The 18,992-nt window shown below is 43.6% G+C and overlaps 1 protein-coding gene across 1 annotated transcript; it reads left to right on the top strand.

Moving 5' to 3' along the window:
• Positions 1 to 1,404: 1,404 nt before the first annotated feature.
• ARRDC3 (arrestin domain containing 3) lies at positions 1,405 to 14,141 on the top strand. Its single transcript, XM_074165827.1, has 8 exons — positions 1,405 to 1,684; positions 5,029 to 5,110; positions 8,595 to 8,742; positions 9,998 to 10,100; positions 10,488 to 10,744; positions 11,169 to 11,331; positions 12,144 to 12,298; positions 13,615 to 14,141. The coding sequence occupies exons 1-8, from the start codon at positions 1,405 to 1,407 to the stop codon at positions 13,669 to 13,671; spliced, it is 1,245 nt and encodes a 414-aa protein (XP_074021928.1). The 3' UTR covers positions 13,672 to 14,141.
• Positions 14,142 to 18,992: the final 4,851 nt, after the last annotated feature.

The raw sequence follows: 18,992 nt of genomic DNA, 5'->3' as shown, positions 1-18,992 counted from the left end.
TGGGGGGTGGGAAGGGCCATCTGTCAGTCTGGTTTTGGTAATTTGGCCAAAACCACGACAATCTTCTTGCTCTTCATCATCTCTGCGGATTTGGTCTGAGAGAGGTGGACGGCAAGAAAACGAACTCACGACTGGAAGGACAGGAGCTGCGGGTTGAGCTCCGTGAGTGGAAGCTGCATCCCGTCTGGCTGCCAGCTTTCACGTGTCCTACATCAACTGCAGGCCACAGAGTTGCAGTTGCCATCACTCGTGGAAGACAGGATTATTTTCTAGATTGCAGAAAAGAGGGAAAATGTGCGAATAAGCACACGAGACCAACTGGATCTAAAGATGTCAGAGCAACAGGAAAGCATTAGCATTAGAAGGAGAGGAATTATAACACCTCTGCTTCTCTTGCAAGTTTTCTTTTTACTGTTGGACATGATGATCTTAAAGGTCTCTTCGAACCTAAATGAAATTGTGATTCTATGATCTAAGGAAGTATGAAGGCCTACCACAAGATGGTGCAAAACCATAAAAAGTCCTAGTGCACCCACAGAACACAGCCCAGCATATTCAGTCGTAAAAGAAGCATGAGAATCTCCACCAGGTGTCGGGCCAGGAGAAAGATGAATGACTTTTTATTACTTGAAGAAAAACCAGTAAATACAGCCATACGCTTCAAAAACATCACTCGAACTTTTAGCGGTGCGCCGCGCTCACTCGTGGAAGGTTACCCACCGTCACGACATATCTCATTGAAAAAACTCATGTCGTGGGGGGCGACAGCAAGAATAAGCAGTGCAGCGTTAAATAAGCGAACTGAGAACATTTAACCCCCCCAAAAATGGCACCAGGGGTGGGTAAAAAGAACAAAAAGGGCGGTGGGGGAAAGAAACCCCCCCAACCGGGTTGGGAGGGAAGGTGGCGGTGTCTGGAAGGCCAGCGGGAGGCAGCGTCACCCCCACAATTCTTGGCTTTTCTCCCCAGAAAAGGTGCGGGAGCGGGTGGGACACGGCGGGGGCGTGGCCGGGAAGGAGGGGGCGTGGCCGGTGGGGGGAGGTGGGCGGGGCGGCGCCTGCGCGGTGGGGCTTGTTTGTCACCCGGCTTATAAGGGCCGGGGCCGGGGAGCGGTGGCGGCAGCGCCTTTGTGGGGACAGAGCCCAGGCGGCACCGCCGCTCCCCGCTCCCGGCGCCGGAACGGGGCTCCCGCCGCCCCCATGAGCCGGCTGTAGGGCAGGCCGCCACCACCGCCCTCGGCCCGAGGGGTTTTGGGGGCTTTTTTTTTTTTTTTCCTGGTTTTGTTTCTTTTTCCCCCCTCCTTTTTTTTTTTTTTTTTTTTTTTTTCTTAACAGTCTATTTTTCTACACTTTGCTACAAAACAAAAAAAAAAAAAAAAAAAAACAACAAAAAAAAAAAGCCACCATGGTGCTGGGGAAGGTGAAGAGTTTGACAATAAGCTTTGACTGTCTGAATGACAGCAATGTCCCCGTCTACTCCAGCGGGGACACCGTCTCAGGAAGGGTCAACTTAGAAGTCACGGGGGAAATTAGGGTGAAATCTCTGAAAATCCACGCCAGGGGACACGCGAAAGTGCGCTGGACCGAATCGAGGAATGCTGGATCCAACACTGCCTACACACAGAACTACACCGAAGAAGTGGAGTATTTCAACCATAAGGACATCCTGATCGGCCACGAGAGAGGTAAGGGCTTCCTTTCCTTGTTTGGGGGGGAAAAGGAGGCATTTTGGCACCTTTTCTTTATGTAAAAGGGGGTGTGCAGCTCGCTGCCGGTGGGGACGTGGACCTCCGACATCTGCTGGACCTCGGTGCTGGAGATGCGGCTGCACGCTGCCTGCAGAGGCTCTGCCCTTCAGCACGGCCATTCCTTAACACTTCATCTCTTATTTATTTTTTTTTTTTTTAAGGAAAAAGAATACATTATAGTGATTTTCTTTTTCCCCGAGTTACGCTAGCAGATTGTGCCCCTTCATGTTGGGGATGGGGAAACCAGCTCAATTAAAAAAAGAAAAAACACCCCCAAAACCAGCCAGGCAGCCACCCACCTCGCTGCCAGCATCCCATCGAATCCCCTAAAATACAGTGGAAACGGGAAAGCGTGGTTATTTTAAATTTAATCTTTTTAAGGGTGGCTTCTTATTACCCAGATGCAAAGATTCCCCGTGGCTTATTTTTGACACATGCCGTCCCTTTCCCCCCCTCCCCCCCCCAAAAAAAAAACGGGGAGGCCGGGACCACCTCACACCCACCCCCCCGTAATGACAGACACCCACCCCCCCCCCAGCCCTGTGAGGAGCGTGTGTGGGGGGGGGGGGGTTGTGGGGTTTTTGTGTGGTGTTTTTTTTTTTTTTTTTTTAAAAAAAATGTGTGTTTTGCTGGGTTTTGTGGTTTTTTTGTGTTTTGTTTTTTTTTTTCCCCTTCCCAAGTTTGCAGCCTTTGTTCGAAGCGGTTCAATCCTGTTTGGGACCGGTCGGGGGGGGGGGTGAGGGGAGGCGGGGGGGGGGGGGGGGGGGGGGGTGCGCCGCCCGCCTCGCGCAGATTGGCCGCGCGCGCGTCAGGTGGTGGCGATGACTTAATTCCCCAGCACCAGAAAATAATGTTAAAAACCGGTTATGTAATTTTATTTTATTTTTTTTTTTTGGTGCCGCTTACCCTTTTTTTTTTTTTTTTTTCTTTTTTAAAATAGGCAGCATGCTCGCTGCAGGGATGGGGGATTTATTTCCTCATCTTTCCGAGGAAAAAAAAAAAATAAAATACAGGCGGCACCGAGCCCATTGCCGCAGCGTTGATTCCAAAAACGCTTGGTAATCAGGTGCGGGGTGGGCTTTGATTGGTGGGGTGTTTTTGTGGTGTTTTTTTTTTTTTAATTAATACCTCATGGACGGCTCGCTAACGAGGTGCCTCCGACCCTCCTTACCGCGTTCCTTCGGAACCGCGAAACTCCACGCACCTCACGGGGGTGGCGGGTTGACAGAAGCGTGGCAGGCACGGTGAAGGTCTCCGGTGGCCGGTGTTTTGGGGGAGCGCGGAAGGTGTGTGTGGAGAACCGGGGTGGGGGACAACCGGGGCGCTGCCCGCCGCCGCTCCGGCGGCCGCGTTTCAACCACCGCCGCGGGCGCCTCACCCCCGAGCTGGCGGCCCAAGCCCCGCCCCCCTCCCCCTCCCTGATTGGCCAGCCGGCGTTTGTTGGCCTGTTGCTAAGGCGATGCCAGCCGCTGATTGGATGGTGGGGACGGAGGGGAGGGGGGTGAAGAGAGCAGGTTGCCCTGCCCGCAGCCGGCGTGCGCCGGCCGGCAGCGGGGCGGGGAGGCCGCGCTTCCCCCCTGAGGGAAGCCCCCAGCTCGGGAGGGCGGGTGGCGGGACGCCCTGCCGCCGGTCACGTCCCCATCGCCCCCCTTTTTTCTTTTTTCTATTTCCCCCCCCCTTTTTTTTTTATTCTTCCCTCCACCGCCGTACCGTCTCCCGCTCTGAGGGGATGGGCGGCGCTGCGGAGCGAATGCGGCGGGTGTAACGTATACCGTAATGTATATGAGCGGCTGGCTGGGGGATCCGCTCGCGCCGGTTTAGGCCGGTCGGCTCCTGCTGCAGCCCGGCCCCCTGATTGACAGCTCAGCACTTGTTTACCACAGCGCGGCCGGGACTGCTGAGCTGGCAGGAACCGAGGGGGGGGGGGGGGGGGAAGAGCGGCGGCTCCTCTGTGAGGAGGAGACCGGGCCCGCGGGGAGAGGCAGCCGCCACCTAAAAGCCACGCTCCCCCTGGCTTCTTTTTATTGTAAAAAAAAAAATAAATAAATAAATCACTTTTTTTCTTGTTTTTTTGTTTTTTACAACCCATCCCTCACGCTGTTACACGTTCTGTCGCCCTTTTGGCGTGTTTTTCCTGACACTTCTTCCCCGGCCCTGAGGGCCGAAGGTGCATTTGTGTCGATAGCTTGCTGGTGGGCACCTTTTTTTTTTTTTTTTTTTCTTTTTCGTTTATCTTTCTTTTTATCGAAATATTTTCGGTGTTCCTGTAGGACAATGGGAACTTAAAACCCTCCTGCCTGCCTCCATTAATGCTTCACACCATTAAACATAAGCCTCTTCACATCATCTCACTATATCCCCCTCCTTTTTATTATTCCAGCCCTTTCTATGTGCGAAGTGCTCAGTTACTATTTATTTTTTTCTTTCCCCTATCTCAACTTTCTGTTTTGGTGGAGTCAGCGTTTTGTTGTTTTTTTTTTTTTTCTGGGTTTATAGTAATCGTGTTGGAATAAACCGCAAACTTCTTGCAGCCTTCAAAGGCGCCCAAGAAATCAGGACCATAAACAAAGGTCAACTTTTCTTGGTGGCTCCAGCAATCACCAGGGTCTCCGCTATCCAAGAGAGATTAAGTAAACCTGCCCAAAACTGAAAAAGTTTAGCTTTGGACAGTGTTATTTGGGCAGCTTGCCATTTTTTTTTTTTCCTGCCTGTGAATTGATCTGGTACTTTCCAGGTGGTGTGTGGACACCCTCTTTATTTATCTTCCCCTCCCCCCCCCCCCCTTCCCTTTTTTTTAGTGATTAATTTCTGGACACTGTTGCCAGGCAGGAGATAAAAGGAAGCCGAATTACTAAATTTAATCTTACGCAGCAGACTTTGTGCAGAACGCCTAATGCTGTTAAAGAGCCATCTCTTTAACTAGGAATCACAGTGGAGAGCACGATTTCCATCACAGATCCCGCAGGCAGGCCTTGAAATGGCAGCAGTTGAACTGTGTCAGAGGGGGGGTGTCTATACATTAAAGCAATTTGAAGCTCCGCTTCTCTGTGAAGTGGATGTGGCAATCTTGCCTACCCTTCTGTATGTAAGATTTGTCCCCGATTCCAGCCATTAACATGAATGGTGCTGAGACCCTTGTGTCTGGGACATCATGTTCTTAAGTGCTGTAACAAGTGTGTAAATCCATTTTATTCTGCAAGAGAAGCCTGTGTAATGTCTAAAATTAGTGCAAGTGGTATAGCATATTGTATTTTATTTTTTTTTTTCCCTTTCCCATCTAGACGATGACAATTCAGAAGAAGGCCTTCACACCATCCATTCGGGAAGGCACGAATATGCATTCAGCTTCGAGCTTCCACAGACGTAAGTGCTGGCACTTAGTCCTCCTCGGCCCACCCGAGGAAAACTCCTGCTGTGGGTGGAGGGGAAACCTTTTCAATGGTGGTAGGAATTGTGCTCTGACATGCGGCAGAGGACATAATCTCATTAAACTGAAGAGGTTGCTTTTAAACTGACACACACTTCCTTTATTTTTTTTTTTTCTTAATTTCCACAAAACGGGAGCTCATTGCTGCCCAGTTGCTCACTTTCCTTTGACCAAGTCCTACTGACTTGATAGGTCTTCCAATATTTTACCCCTTCCCAAGAGGAAGGAGAGGAATTTGAGCTATCACTGGAGTCCTGCAGAGTGGCTGAGATACCTTGTAACGCAACCAACAGTTCATTGGACCAGCAGAACTAGAGATAAAACCAGAGCTGAATTGTTTTGGGCTAGGTCTGGAACAGATGTGGCAAGTCTAACTACCTTTAAATAAAGTTTAACTACACTTGAATAAAAGAGGAGGTTGTTCTCGTTTCAGTAGGGTATATGTATCCAGGCTGGCCTTGATTCAGAAAGCCTGAATGGAAATAAGCAGAAGGATGGGTGGATGAAGCACGAAAAATTCCAGTATCTAGTCCCATTTGTGTCAGAAAGCAAAGGTAAAGCAAGAGGGAGAGCAGAAGTGTTAAGAAAAAGGTTGTTCCCCCTCCCTCCGAGTCTGAAATGTGTAATGTCAACATTGAGAATGGAAGATTTCATGCATAAAGGAGTTAACAATATAGAAATTAGCTAAAAATACAACTTCCAATAAAATCAAATATACGGGAACAGGGGGAGTCTCAACATGGATGCAAAAAAGGAGGCCTTTTCTGTACACAAAAAAAAAAAAAAGGCAAGCAGCCAAGACATTAAGGTTGAAAAAAAATTGACAGTGTCGTATGTGAAATAGCTCAGTACCTAATACTGAAGCGAATAAACCACCTGTGTATGAGGTGCTGGTTTTAGCAGAACCTGCAGATGATAAACATGGGTCAAAGTGAAGAGCACAAGACGTTACTGGAACAGTGGAGAACACCTGTATACATGGAGATTTTTTTTAAGACATTTTACTGTTCCCTGAAAACCTCAACTGAAAAAAGAAAGAAGGCCAATACTGATCTTCCCTTGAGTTGGATGGGGCATTTAAGTATGAAGAAAATTAGACATAGTACATGAACATGAAATGTTTAGCTTGAAGTGAAGCACATGGCCAGTGAAATATCAGAAGCATTGGTCAAAACGCAGCTTCTTTTGAAGTGACCTGAAGGAATAACTGTGAAACCACCAGTAGATAATACTGAAAAAGCGAAGGCTGGTATTAAAAGCCTCAAGTTTGACACTGCCTTCTTACTTTGTGTCCATCGGGTACTTCTAAAATTTACTTAAACTTACAGAGCAACAGTGGAAGGGAACAGGACACACACTGGCCTTACTGGTTTTTGCCTTGAACAACATGGGGCAGGAGGAAACATTAAAAGACCAATTAGAAAATCCTTTCATTTGGAATATTGGGGAATGGGGGAAGTAAACATTTCAGATGTGCAAATAGCCTGTAACTGAAAGAATCATTCTATTCGAGTACCAGCATGGCTATGATTATCCCATATGGAGGCTTTGCAAATAATTTATGTTTAATTTTTATATATTACAATGTATTTGCAGAGTCATAGGGGTTGGAAGGGACCTCTGAAGATCACCTAGTCCAACCTCTCCTGCTAAAGCAGGTTCACCTGGAGCAGGTTGGACAGGAACACATCCAGGCGGAGTTTGAATGTCTCCGGAGAAGGAGACTCCACACCCTTTCTGGGCAGCCTGTTCCAGGGCTCTGCCACCCTCAAAGAAGTTTTTCCTCGTGGAGAGATGGAGTTTCCTATGTTCCAGTGTGTTCCCATTGCCCCTTGTCCTGTCACCAGGCACCACAGAGAAGAGCCTGACGCCATCCTCTTGACACCCACCCTTTAGATAGTGCTCAGCACCGATGAGGTTCTCTCTCAGTCTTCTCTTCTGCAGGTTAAACAGCCCCAGGTCTCTCAGCCTTTCCTCAGCAGAGGGATGGTCCAGTGCCTTGATCATCTTCATAGCTTCCACTGGATTCTTTTTCGTAGTTCATGTCTTTCTTGAGCTGCAGAGCCCAGAGTGGACACAGTGCTCCAGATGTGGCTTCACCAGGGCAGAGAGGAAGGATACCCTCCCTCAGCTTGCTGGCCACGCTCTTTTTGGTGCACCCCAGGAGACCTTTGGCCTTCTTGGCCACAAGGGCACATGGCTGCCTCATGGGCAATTTGTTGTCCACTAGCTGTCCTTCTCCACAAAGAGCACCTTCCCAGCAGGTCAACCCCTAACCTCTACTGGTGCATGGGGTTATTCATCCCTAGGTGCAGGACCCTACACTTGCCCTTGTTGAACTTCATTAGGTTTGGCTCCAGCCTGTCCAGGTCCTCCTGAATGGCAGGAAGCACAGCTTTCTGGTGTGTCAGCCACCCCTCCCAGTTTTGTGTCATCAGCAAACTTGGTCATTTAGGAGAGTGTTGAAGAAAACTGGACCCATGGGGAACAGCACTAGTTACAGGCCTCCAACTAGACTCTGTGATGATAACCCTCTGAGCTCAGCCATTCAAAACACCATATACTAGGAGAGAAAATATTCCTGCATAAAAATAAGTAAAAAATAAATTATGGACACCTGCTGTTAATTGGAGATAACTGGAATGTAAAGATCTACTTGTCTTTCATTTTATGATTTTACAGGAAAAAAAGGTGATGCAGAAAGGTTTGGAGATCCTTTCCGCAACATTTTTCCTCCAGCTCCCAAAAAGGACTGCTTTCATCTGACAAAGTTCAGAGCAAGGCTTGATGATTTTATGTATATATATGCTTATATATGTACATCCATATACAATATAAATGTTTTAAGCTGGTCTCATCAGAGTAGAGGAAAATTAGAAGGTACTCCAAACAGCCTTTCTCTTCAGAACTCTAAATTGAAATATTTACTTAAGGCAAAACAAGCTAAAAAAGTGCTGAGTTACAGCTAAAATAAACCTGGCATTGAGGTACCAGCCAAATAAACAATAGACAATGATTTACAAAATAGAATATCCAAAACAGTAATTGGTTGACACTAATGCTAATTTTAAGTTGGTAGTCTTAATTTTTCCTTAAAAGGGCATGCTGTAATCTCAAAGTGTAAGTGGCCTCTTTAGTTTAAAGGAAATGTGTACTCTCCTGGCATTTTCTAGTACAATTCTTTATTGATTCTTAAAATCCACACAAAACTATAATACAATGAATTGGAGATGATTTTTTCTCCCATCTTTTAATCTTCAATCTTTCTGAGATATGGAAACTTTGCAAATAAGTTACGCTGCATTAAATACTAAAAATGCATTAAAAATGCAATTCTACATACTAATATCTGATCTGATCAATTGTATCATTATTAGACAGAAAGATGTTACTCAATTTTGACCTTTGTGTCCTGCACAGACCACTTGCTACCTCATTCGAAGGCAGACATGGCAGTGTGCGCTATTGGGTGAAAGCCGAATTGCATAGGCCTTGGTTTCTACCAGTAAAATTAAAGAAGGAATTTACAGTCTTTGAACATATAGATATCAACACTCCTTCATTACTGGTAAGAATTGACAGAGTTACTCCTTCTTTATTTCTGGCATAAAAATAATGAAAGTATATTAACTGAAACAATATCCACATCTAATTTTACGTAATATTTATTTGCTAGTCTGGTTACTGCTGATCTTCTAAGTATTACATCACTTCAGCAACTCTATCACTACTGGTAGTTTGAAAGCTGCGTTTTCCTGTACTTGGAGTTGCTTCACTTTTAAAATATGTAAAATGGCTTTGTCAATTTAAATTGATGATACTAAATCATAAAATGTCACTAAGAAGGAAAATTTTGAGAACTGTTCCTCTTTGCTTTTAAATAAAGACTAATCTGTGGAAGGAACAGAGATTCTTAAAATAATATTATTGAGAGACTGCTAACTTAAAAATGCAAAGTAAAAAAATGTACTGGTGTGCATAATTGATAATTTCCATATGGATAGTTTTCTACCAATGGGGAGAAATTATCACAATTCTATATGATCTTTTTCTGAAATGTCATTTCATTAAAATAATTTCAGTATCACAGCTGATTTCAATGAGGATTTGATTTCAATCTGGCCTAAAATTCCTTTTCTCTTTTTTTCCTCCTCTTCAAGTTCTGATCTATGGAGGGGGGAAAAAAAAAACTCAAAAGTCCATTGAAATAGGTTTCTTGTGTGTATGGGTGAAAAATCAGACATGCAAAGGGATATTGGCCTTGCACAAATTCCATTAAAATCAAAGGGTTCCCATTTGACTTTAATGGGCTTTGGATCAAGTCCTAAACCCTGATATCGTGTAAAATAACAGTCTGTTGAATATAGATGAAACAGGATCTTTCTGAAAGAGAGGAAATAGCAGGAGTCAAGGTTACAGTACTTTAGCATAGTTATTGTTTCTGAAATGCAGTGTACTGGAAAGATGTTCTAGTATAGTGATAAATTAAAAGCTCTGGCAACAACATATTGGGATATGTAGGCTGTAAAGCCTTTTCTTAAATTATACAGTATTTATGTATAAAAACTGTTCTAAGTGTGACTGTAGTATGAAATGTAGCAGCAAAAGCACTGTTAATGAGTAACGGAATTAGAATAAAGCTTGTATCTGCACAGTACCATTTAAATTGTTTGAGGTTTTTCCTCTAAATAAAACCAGCTTTGTTTCTCAAAACACATAACAAGTAGTACATTATGAAAATAATCTTTTGTGTTGATTAAAATAGGTGAAGAGATTCACGGAACTCTTAATTATTAACGGGCGATGTTCTTCTTTTCTTGCAGTCACCCCAAGCAGGCACAAAAGAAAAGACTCTCTGTTGTTGGTTTTGTACCTCAGGCCCAATATCCTTAAGTGCCAAAATTGAAAGGAAGGGCTACACCCCAGGTACGTAACAGAAGTAATTATAGGAAATGTTTTTCCTTCCCTTTTAAAATGACAGTTTGTACTTACTGCTTTTGTATAAACGAAATATTTAAACTGTTCTTGCCACTTCAGTCTGCACTCAGCAATCTCCTCGATATTTTCTTAACTACGACTAATTTTGTTAACTAATCCTAGCTGTATCTCCATATTGTCCAAGGACATCTGCTTCTCCTAGACCTGTGCATTTTTCTTTTAGATTAGTAATGGTCCTATTCCTGGTAGCATCGGTGGTTGTTTTTCAAAGTAGAGCATTGCTAGCAGTATCCAGTGCATTATACACAGAATATGGCAATTTGCTTCAGCTGCCTTGTAAATACAAAGAGAACATGAAAATCTGTTTTGTTTCAGGTGAATCAATTCAGATCTTTGCTGAGATCGAGAACTGCTCTTCCCGTGTGGTGGTGCCAAAGGCAGCCATTTACCAAACACAGGCATTTTATGCCAAAGGCAAAATGAAGGAAGTGAAACAGCTTGTTGCCAACCTGCGTGGGGAATCCTTGTCATCTGGCAAAACGGAAACCTGGAATGGCAAACAGTTGAAAATTCCCCCTGTTTCCCCTTCGATCCTCGACTGTAGTATAATCCGTGTGGAGTATTCACTGATGGTATGTTGGATGGTCTGCTTCACTTGAGCATGAGTAGTTTTCATCATTCCTTGTAAATTGCTAACAAAGCATTCTGTGCTAACAACTTTCAGAAGAAATACCTATCCTGGTATCAGTGTCCTGAGAGGAGTTCTGTACATAATAAATTCATGTTAAATTATGCATGCTCTTAAAACAGTTGTGGTGTGCCAGCTAAGCAAACTTGTTATGAGTAGGTGACATTTCCTTGCGAGGGCTCATGTTAAGAATCCTGAGCTGCTTTTGACTTTGGGAGCTTTTTGTTTGCATATGGGCATTGGCCCTAAAACAGACAATAAGAAACTTAAGTTCCACATGGAAAATTCCATGGACAGAGAACTTAGTGTAATTGTTATGTGGTGCTCATAAATGTACATCTTAATCATACACCTTTGTTGTTGTTTAGGTATATGTTGATATTCCAGGCGCCATGGATTTATTCCTCAATTTACCACTGGTCATTGGTACCATTCCTCTACACCCATTTGGTAGCAGAACATCGAGTGTGAGCAGCCAGTGTAGCATGAACATGAATTGGCTTGGTCTGACACTGCCTGAAAGACCAGAAGGTAACTTGACAGTAAAAATCCTCATCATTTTGCTAATCTCCTTTGATTTGTCTGCCTTATTCGTTGCTGTTGCGCAAACAGACCCAAATTAGATCCTTCATAATGAAGCCAGGAGGAAATCCCTGGCCGCCTGTTTGTCCTCTGCAGAAGAACAGAGTTCCCTCCCTGCCTTTTTCTCTTGAGGACAAGCAGTGACATCCAGCTGCTTGGAAGCTGGCACTAGTGAAAGTGCAGGATGCCACTGTACCTGTGCAGAATTAGTTCTGTCTCCAATATCCCAATTACATCCTTGGTTATAAGCATTATAAGCCGCATAATAGCAGTTTATGGCATCTTTTAACTTGCCTGAGCAGCCAAGGCTTTGTGAATGTTGTTCATTTCAAGGGGGAAATGAAGGCTTGTCAAAAGAGAAAAACTCTTGTATCTCCTTCCCTCTGTTTTCCTGTATCTAATAAACGTCCCTTTTTATGTAGAAATCCCAGACTCGGATTTGTGGAGTCCAGAAGAATGCAACGTTCTATCATGCCTACCTGTACAGAAACTCAGTATTCTGAGCATGCTTTAAATTTTAAGGGGGTAGTTAAGCCTCAATAAGCGGTGGCCAGTCTGCTTTCAACTTTGAGCATTATCTCAAAATGAAACAAAACAGCCTGCCCTCCCTTTCGTGTTCAACAACTGTTAAAAAGTCACTGAAGTAATTTACCTACCCGCTGGTGCATTTTACAATGATAAAAGTTTAATATTTATCATGTTACATATTTTGACATGCATAAGAACTTGTTGTTTGAACTGCGTGTGCATTTTCCCTGCAGCACCTCCCAGCTATGCAGAAGTGGTCACGGAGGAGCAACGACAGTCCAGCCTGGCACCCATAGGGGCTTGCGACGACTTCGAGAGAGCGCTTCCAGGACCACTGTTTGCATACATCCAGGAGTTCCGTTTTCTGCCTCCACCCCTCTATTCAGAAGTAGGTACCTCTGCTTCACTATTCCTCTGAATTCTGTTTTATGGAATACATGTAGGAAGTTGTTTCTCCTTCCTGAAATCAGGAGAAATCATTAAAATGATGAATAGGGGAAAAGGCAACTTCACTTTACCAAAGTGCAGGTGAATTGCATTAAGAGTTTTCAGGATTCCTCACAACTCTTAATGCTTTGTAGAAATTTCTAGACTGTTCCTCTTAGGAATTTCATTAAAACCTTGCATTGTGTTATGTATATAATACGTGGCATTGATTAACACTAGCATTTTGAATCTATTGATGCACAACATGTTAACATTTTTCAGCTCTACTTCTTTCTGAAACTACTCTCAGTCCATTTTTTGGTTCTGGGTCTGTAGAGCTTTCAGAATTCCCTTTGGGAAAATCTCCCTGAGTCTCCTTTGGCTAAATCTTCACTGAATTCACCCACTGTTGATTTTTTTTCTTGTATCCCCTTGAAACTCTAATCTATTATTGAGTGGGCGGAGTTTTTGTTTGTGAGCAGAGTGGGCATGGTTTTTGTTTGTGCTGGAGACTTCTCTGAGGATGCTTCTATAGCTTAACCCTAGAATACAATTCTTAAGCCCTTTTAGTTTTAAGTGATTAAATATTTAGGAAGAAGCCTTTCTTGTCCTCAAAAATGGTTGTAGAAAATTGGTAAGAGTGTTGACTAAACTACATATTGTACGCCTACTGTTAACTATCTGGTTTTGGGAGACAGAGGTTATCAGGTTGTTCCCTTCTTCCTTTTGTAGAAAGGAAGAAGAGGTCAGGTGTGGAACGCATGAATTTGTAAGATGTTTTATGGTGTGTTTGAGGATTAATTACTTGTAAATTAAAAGCAGAATGAATTTTTACTGATAACTTTGTCTTCTGACTCAAAACATCTTCTAAAATCAACTAAATACTTTTAAGTAACATTTTCAATGATGAGTCAAATTCTTTTTGTGTTCTTCTTCAAGTTCTTCTCAAGTGTACAGTAAATAATTCAGAAGATTTCTGTGCTATAAAAGCAGATTTCTTGCAAGCTTTTTATTATTTCTTTGTGCTTACACTTATCATCAACTTGTAGTTTAAAGTTTTCCATTATACCTAGTTACTAATTTTTCATTCAAAGTTTTGTCTAGTTGCCTAGAGGTTTCTCACTGAAAAACCTTTGGACTGGGAATGCGATTTATCACTACAGTTGTCTTAAACTTGTCAGTTCTGGTGGGGGTTTTTTTTGTTTGGATTGGTTTCTTTCTAGCAATGGACTCTAAAAATGCCTTGGGTTGTTTTCTTTTTTGTCCTCCTGTGGCTAGATTGACCCAAACCCGGATCAGCCCACAGATGACAGACCATCTTGCCCCTCTCGCTGAAGGAATCCATAGAAGGCTGACTTGACTTGGGTTCTGAATCCTACCTGCCGTGTTGAAGGTCAAGGAGTCGTAGTGGAGACACGCTTTCAAGGGAAGTGGTTTTGCTCTTGCCTGTATGGTGAATTAAATGAAAACAACCTGTGATCATGCTTCGAAGCCTACGGTAACATTGTAGGACTGCTCCACATGCTTGAAGACCTGAGCTTTTTATTTCCCTCCCCCCCCCCTCTTAAATACTGGCACATACTAGGAGCAGCCTTACTAACCTACAGTCATGTGTGTCAAAACACTCAAACCACATTGTATGAGAGGGATGGCTTCCTCTTCTGATTTGGGAATTTGCACATGCTCATTGCTTATGTTGTGCGGTTCAGTGTCACTACAGCTTTTTCTCATTTATGCCGGACTGTTGTTACCCCCCTCTTCTTTGTTTGTGGTCCGCACAATAAGGAGCAAAAGAAAGCTTTGACAAAAAGAAAAAAAAAAAAAAAAAAAAAGAAAGAAAAAAAAAAAACCAACAGCAACAGACTTTGACAAATGCACTGACTTTTCTTTTTTTAATTTAATGTAGCCTGGACTTTATCTGCATATGCACATGCTCAGAATTGTCCTAGTAGGCTGATCATGTATCACCTCTTCAGCTTGGATCCTATTGTGGATTTATTTACAAACATCAAATGCCTTCAAGCCAATCCTTCTTGCTGTATGTTTTGCAGCCTACTGTAGTAGATAAGCAACAGATATGGGGATAAAGAGGGGGGTGGAGAGTTAATAGAAAGAAACTAATAGACTTCATTGAGATTGTATACTTTCTTGATTTCTTTTAAGAATTTGTTGCCTTTCTACTATTATTGCAAAGCAGCATTTTGTTACAGACTGCCTAAAAATCACTTAATCTCAGGTGAACTCATCACTTGCCAAACTGTTGGAATGCTATTTGTTTTGTTACGTTGCACTGTTGAGTTACTTCTTCTTTTTGTTTTGTGTTTGTGTTTTGTTTTTATTCTTTATTCGAGAGGGAGATCTGGAATAGGGACATACACAAAAGTTACAAAACCCACCTTCATTCTCATTTCACTTTCTGCATTATGAAAAAAAAAAAAAAAGATGTTTGCCCATGGGAGAGGGGTTGGAACTAGATGATCTTCAAGGTCCCTTCCAACTCTAATCGTTCTATGATTCTATGTTCAAGTTGTGAAGCTTTAAAAAAAGAAAAAAAAAAAGAAAAAAAAAAGGCACAAATGAAAGCAGCACCAGCAGACACCAGCTCAGCCTCAAAAGCATTTTAAAAGGAAATAGTCATACGCTGTCTAGGATTCATAGACAGATCGATTTCTCAAGTAGTAGGGATGGGAAGGGAAAGTAAGTTTATTTTTATATATAGTTAACCTATTCCCCAAAAATTCTATATGTAATGAGTCTCTAGTAGAAAGTATATTTCAAACTGCAGGAAAAGCTTGGACTATGCTAAGAGCTCAGTTTATGCACTTTCTATTATCTTCAGGGTTTATGATACTGTAAAATTAGTAAGACTAGAAGTATAATTAAACTGGGCAAGATCAGTGTTACCAGCCATACTCGGATATCAGCCGGAGTCGCTTCGATGATTGCATCTTCCGTTGTACTTTGAAGAGCTTTAAAACAAACAGAAACACGGCATTTGTTCAGAACGCAAGAAATCACATGGAAAGAGCACTCGCCCTTGAGTGTGTGCCCCAAGGAAGAAAGGAGTGCAGGGGAGCCGTGAGATGTGCGAACACAAATACCAGCACTTAACATGCTAGAGATCTGCAACAAAAGTCAACTTTCCTCTTCAGAACCCGTGTAACGCAGAGACCCTTGGCAAAGGGACACGCTTCTGGTGTTGACAAGTTAAACAAAAACCGAGATGTAATCCATCAAGTATCTATCCTTGTGCAATAAAAAAAAAAAAAACAGCTCAGAAGGGAGTGGGAGAGGGGGAGGCTGGTGTTGCTGCGTGGTGCTCGTTCTTAAAAAAAAAAAAAAACCTCTGCCTTGTTTTTAAGGCTTCATAAATGCGACAAAATAGGCTTTTCCATAAGTGGCCTTCCTGAGAACATGAATGATAATTCATGTTTCAGAAATGACAACAGGGTGATAACAATGAGTCGCGTTTTAAGTGATTCAGTTAAAAGGCTTGGCTTCGAGCAAGAGTATTGGACGAGAAAGAAATTGGGTGATGTCTGACGTTATTAGGCCAATTTTGTGAATGTCCCTTCCCTCTACCCTCTACAACCAGACAATTTTAAAAGCTGATGGGATCGTTGGCATAAAAGGGCATTTGGTGGTTTTACTTTTTTTTCCTTTTTTATTACTTTTGACAGACTAGGGAACAATTGCTGGTATACATAGCATTAAAGTACTTACCACAATATAATGGAAAATTGCATATGAAGCAGGATTGACCAATATTGTAGTAATTGACATGGCATCACAGCCTTTGTGATTAGAGTGAAAAATTCTATAAACTTATCAAATAAAAGACTTTTGAGTTCAAATTATGTCGTTAGTTGTTCAGAGGCATTACTCTTCCACAAGTATTGGTCAATTCTCAGCATTATAAAACATGAGGTTCACAGTTGTAGCCCAGTATTTGATAGAGAATTCTGATCTGAATTAGGAAAAAGTAAGTAAAATCCAAACATTAGAGAAACAAAGTGCAATATTAAATGTTTGCTTTATAGATTATATTCTATGGCTGTTTGTACTTTTTCTTTTTTTGTTTTTAGTTTTGGTGCTGAATATGTCCTTGTAGACTCTGTTTCAAGAAAACAATATGTGGAAAACAATTTAATTTTTCCTATTGCTCTTCCTTGTGGAAAATAAACTTTTTTTTTTTAAAAAAAGGCTTTTAAATCTTTTCAGTGTAGGTCATAATTCTTTATGTATGACCTCAATATTTTATGAAAAACATGGCTGTATAAAATAAGAACTGCAAGGATCACATAATACAGGAACTTAGCCTGTAGAAGACATGTACTACCTGTCTCAAACTAGATAGGGAGAAGGTATTTCTAGAAACACTGATTTCCACAGAAGTGCAGTTTTGGCACCCTCAGCCCCTTTTATTTAAAGGTGTCCTCTCGGGGCCGGGTCCCAGATGGGAAATTCATGATTTCCTATGTTGGAAAGTCCCATTGGTGTCTGTGGTGACCCTAGTTCCAGGTGTCTGGTCTCTTCCATGGCACCTGATTGCAGGACAGGGAGGGGGACAACACACCTTTTGGTGGAGCTGGGAGGAATTTGGGGAAGGGGAGTGACCCCAAAGGTCTGGTTTGCAGCTGGGACTTGGGAGTTCGGGGATGTGAGGTAGAGAAGGTGCCCTTTACCATTCACTTGGAAGGTTCAGCCTGACCAGGTGCTGGGAATGTCCACCTGTGACTGAGGTGGACGTTCTTTGCCCCGCCGGGTGGAGGTCTGCGAGGTCCTCCTGCGGCTCCCCAGCGTGCGAGCAGCACGGCTCTACCCGTGGAATCTGGTTTCCGCATACCAGGCACAGCTGAACCTCTGGCACGACAGGACTGTCGTCACCCCTGGTGTCAGCGTGTCGCTTGACCTCGGAGGAGGTTCAGCCGGCGAGTGGCCAGTGGCCTGGGCGGCTGCCGTGACCTGCTCCTCTTCCCCCGGTGGTTGGGGCACTGGGGACCACCACGTCCCCATAGTACCCTCATTTAATGGTGCGGCTGGTAACGTGGACAGCGCGAGCTTCTGATCCGTCTCTGTACAAAATACATAATTCCTCTCTGAAACAGAGCCTTTCAGCTTAATTTTTGCGTTTGTTAACTGCTCATGATGGAGAATCCAGGTGGACTTTTAGAGGTGGTTTTTTCCCCCTGCTCATAATACAGTCAAATCGTTTTTCCCTGAGTTCTGGTTTGAACCCAAAAGAAACGTAAAATAAAACACAATCTTTCATTTTGTTCATCTACTTGGAAGCCCTTCATAGCCGGGTGACTATCAATAGTATTTTTTTAATAGTACCAACCCAACCCTAATTTTTCTAATACCAGCCCAACCCTTCTTCGTAACCATGTCTAATGCAGTGGGGCAGCATTAGAATTAAATTGGCATCAGCATCACCCAAGGGACACGCGATTCTATCAGTTTTGCACAACATTTTCTCGAAATCTCCCATTTTTAGACCAGCACCTCTATTTCACAATTAATTTAAGCTTGGCTTTATGAGTTTTATTCTTTGAGATGTGGTTTTCTTTTTTTTTTTAAATGCAAATGTTGCTTATTTCTGAGTATTTAAAATAGAAACCCGTGCTGCACCAGAACGGCTCCTCCACATCAGCTGTCCGTAAAATTCACAGGAGGGTGGCAAGTTGGGATGCTGGAGCAGGGGAGCTCCTGAGAGACACAAGGCCACCTTGTTGGTAAACTGACCAACACCTTTTCTGGCGATTCTCTGGCTAAAACACGTACCTAGCACTTTTTAACCCCGTTCTAGATTTAAGCCTTTTTGTGTGTTGCAGAAACGAACCGCTAACTCTCCACCCAGCCCCAGCCGCCGTAGTGTTCTGCAGCAGCGGCCACAAGGACGGAGCCCCACGGCAGAAGGGAAGAAGGGTCTCCAGAAGGAGGGCTTGAAGCTGGGCATCCACCCAACGGCGGCTTTCTGCAGGAAAACCTCTTTTCCCCGGTGAATGCTGCTGATTTGAACCAACTCCTGTGACTTGAGGTGTGTGGCGATGGGCAACTCTACAAGAGAGTCAAATGCCCAACATCGACTTTGAGTAGTTGCAATCATAGAATGGTTTGGGTTGGAAGGGACCTTAAAGACCATCCAGTCTGACGCCCCTGCCCTGGGCAGGGACACCTCCCACCAGACCAGGTTGCTCGAAGCCCCGTCCAACCTGGCCTTGAACCCCTCCAGGGATGGGGCAGCCACAGCTTCTCTGGGCAACCTGGGCCAGGCTCTCACCACCCTCACAGCAAAGAATTTCTTCCTAAAATTGCAGGAGGACAGCTGCTCCTGGGGAGGTGGAGCCCAGGCTTCCCACCAGTCATGGACTCAGAGCAGAGCCCCCCTTCAGAGGTCCACAGAGAACCTCGGGATGTACCAGGAGTTGGTCTGCATGACCATGATTTCGTGTTTTTTTTAGTGAAAGCTGCTTGCAAAAGGCCCATTGCCAGGCACGTTCCCCCTGCCCTCCAGACCATATCCTGCAAATAGGGTAGAAAGGTAACCTATTTCTTCTTCCAGCAATCATTCACTCCTGGAACTCCCCCACCTAGCTACAGCAGGCTATTTTTAGAGCTGGATCTCCCTATCTCCTGACCTGGTGGACGTTAGG

The sequence above is a fragment of the Numenius arquata genome, chromosome Z, assembly GCF_964106895.1.
Source record: "Numenius arquata chromosome Z, bNumArq3.hap1.1, whole genome shotgun sequence".
Taxonomy (NCBI): domain Eukaryota; kingdom Metazoa; phylum Chordata; class Aves; order Charadriiformes; family Scolopacidae; genus Numenius; species Numenius arquata.
Note: the sequence above shows the minus strand (reverse complement) of the source record. Positions and strands in the feature narration are given on the sequence as shown.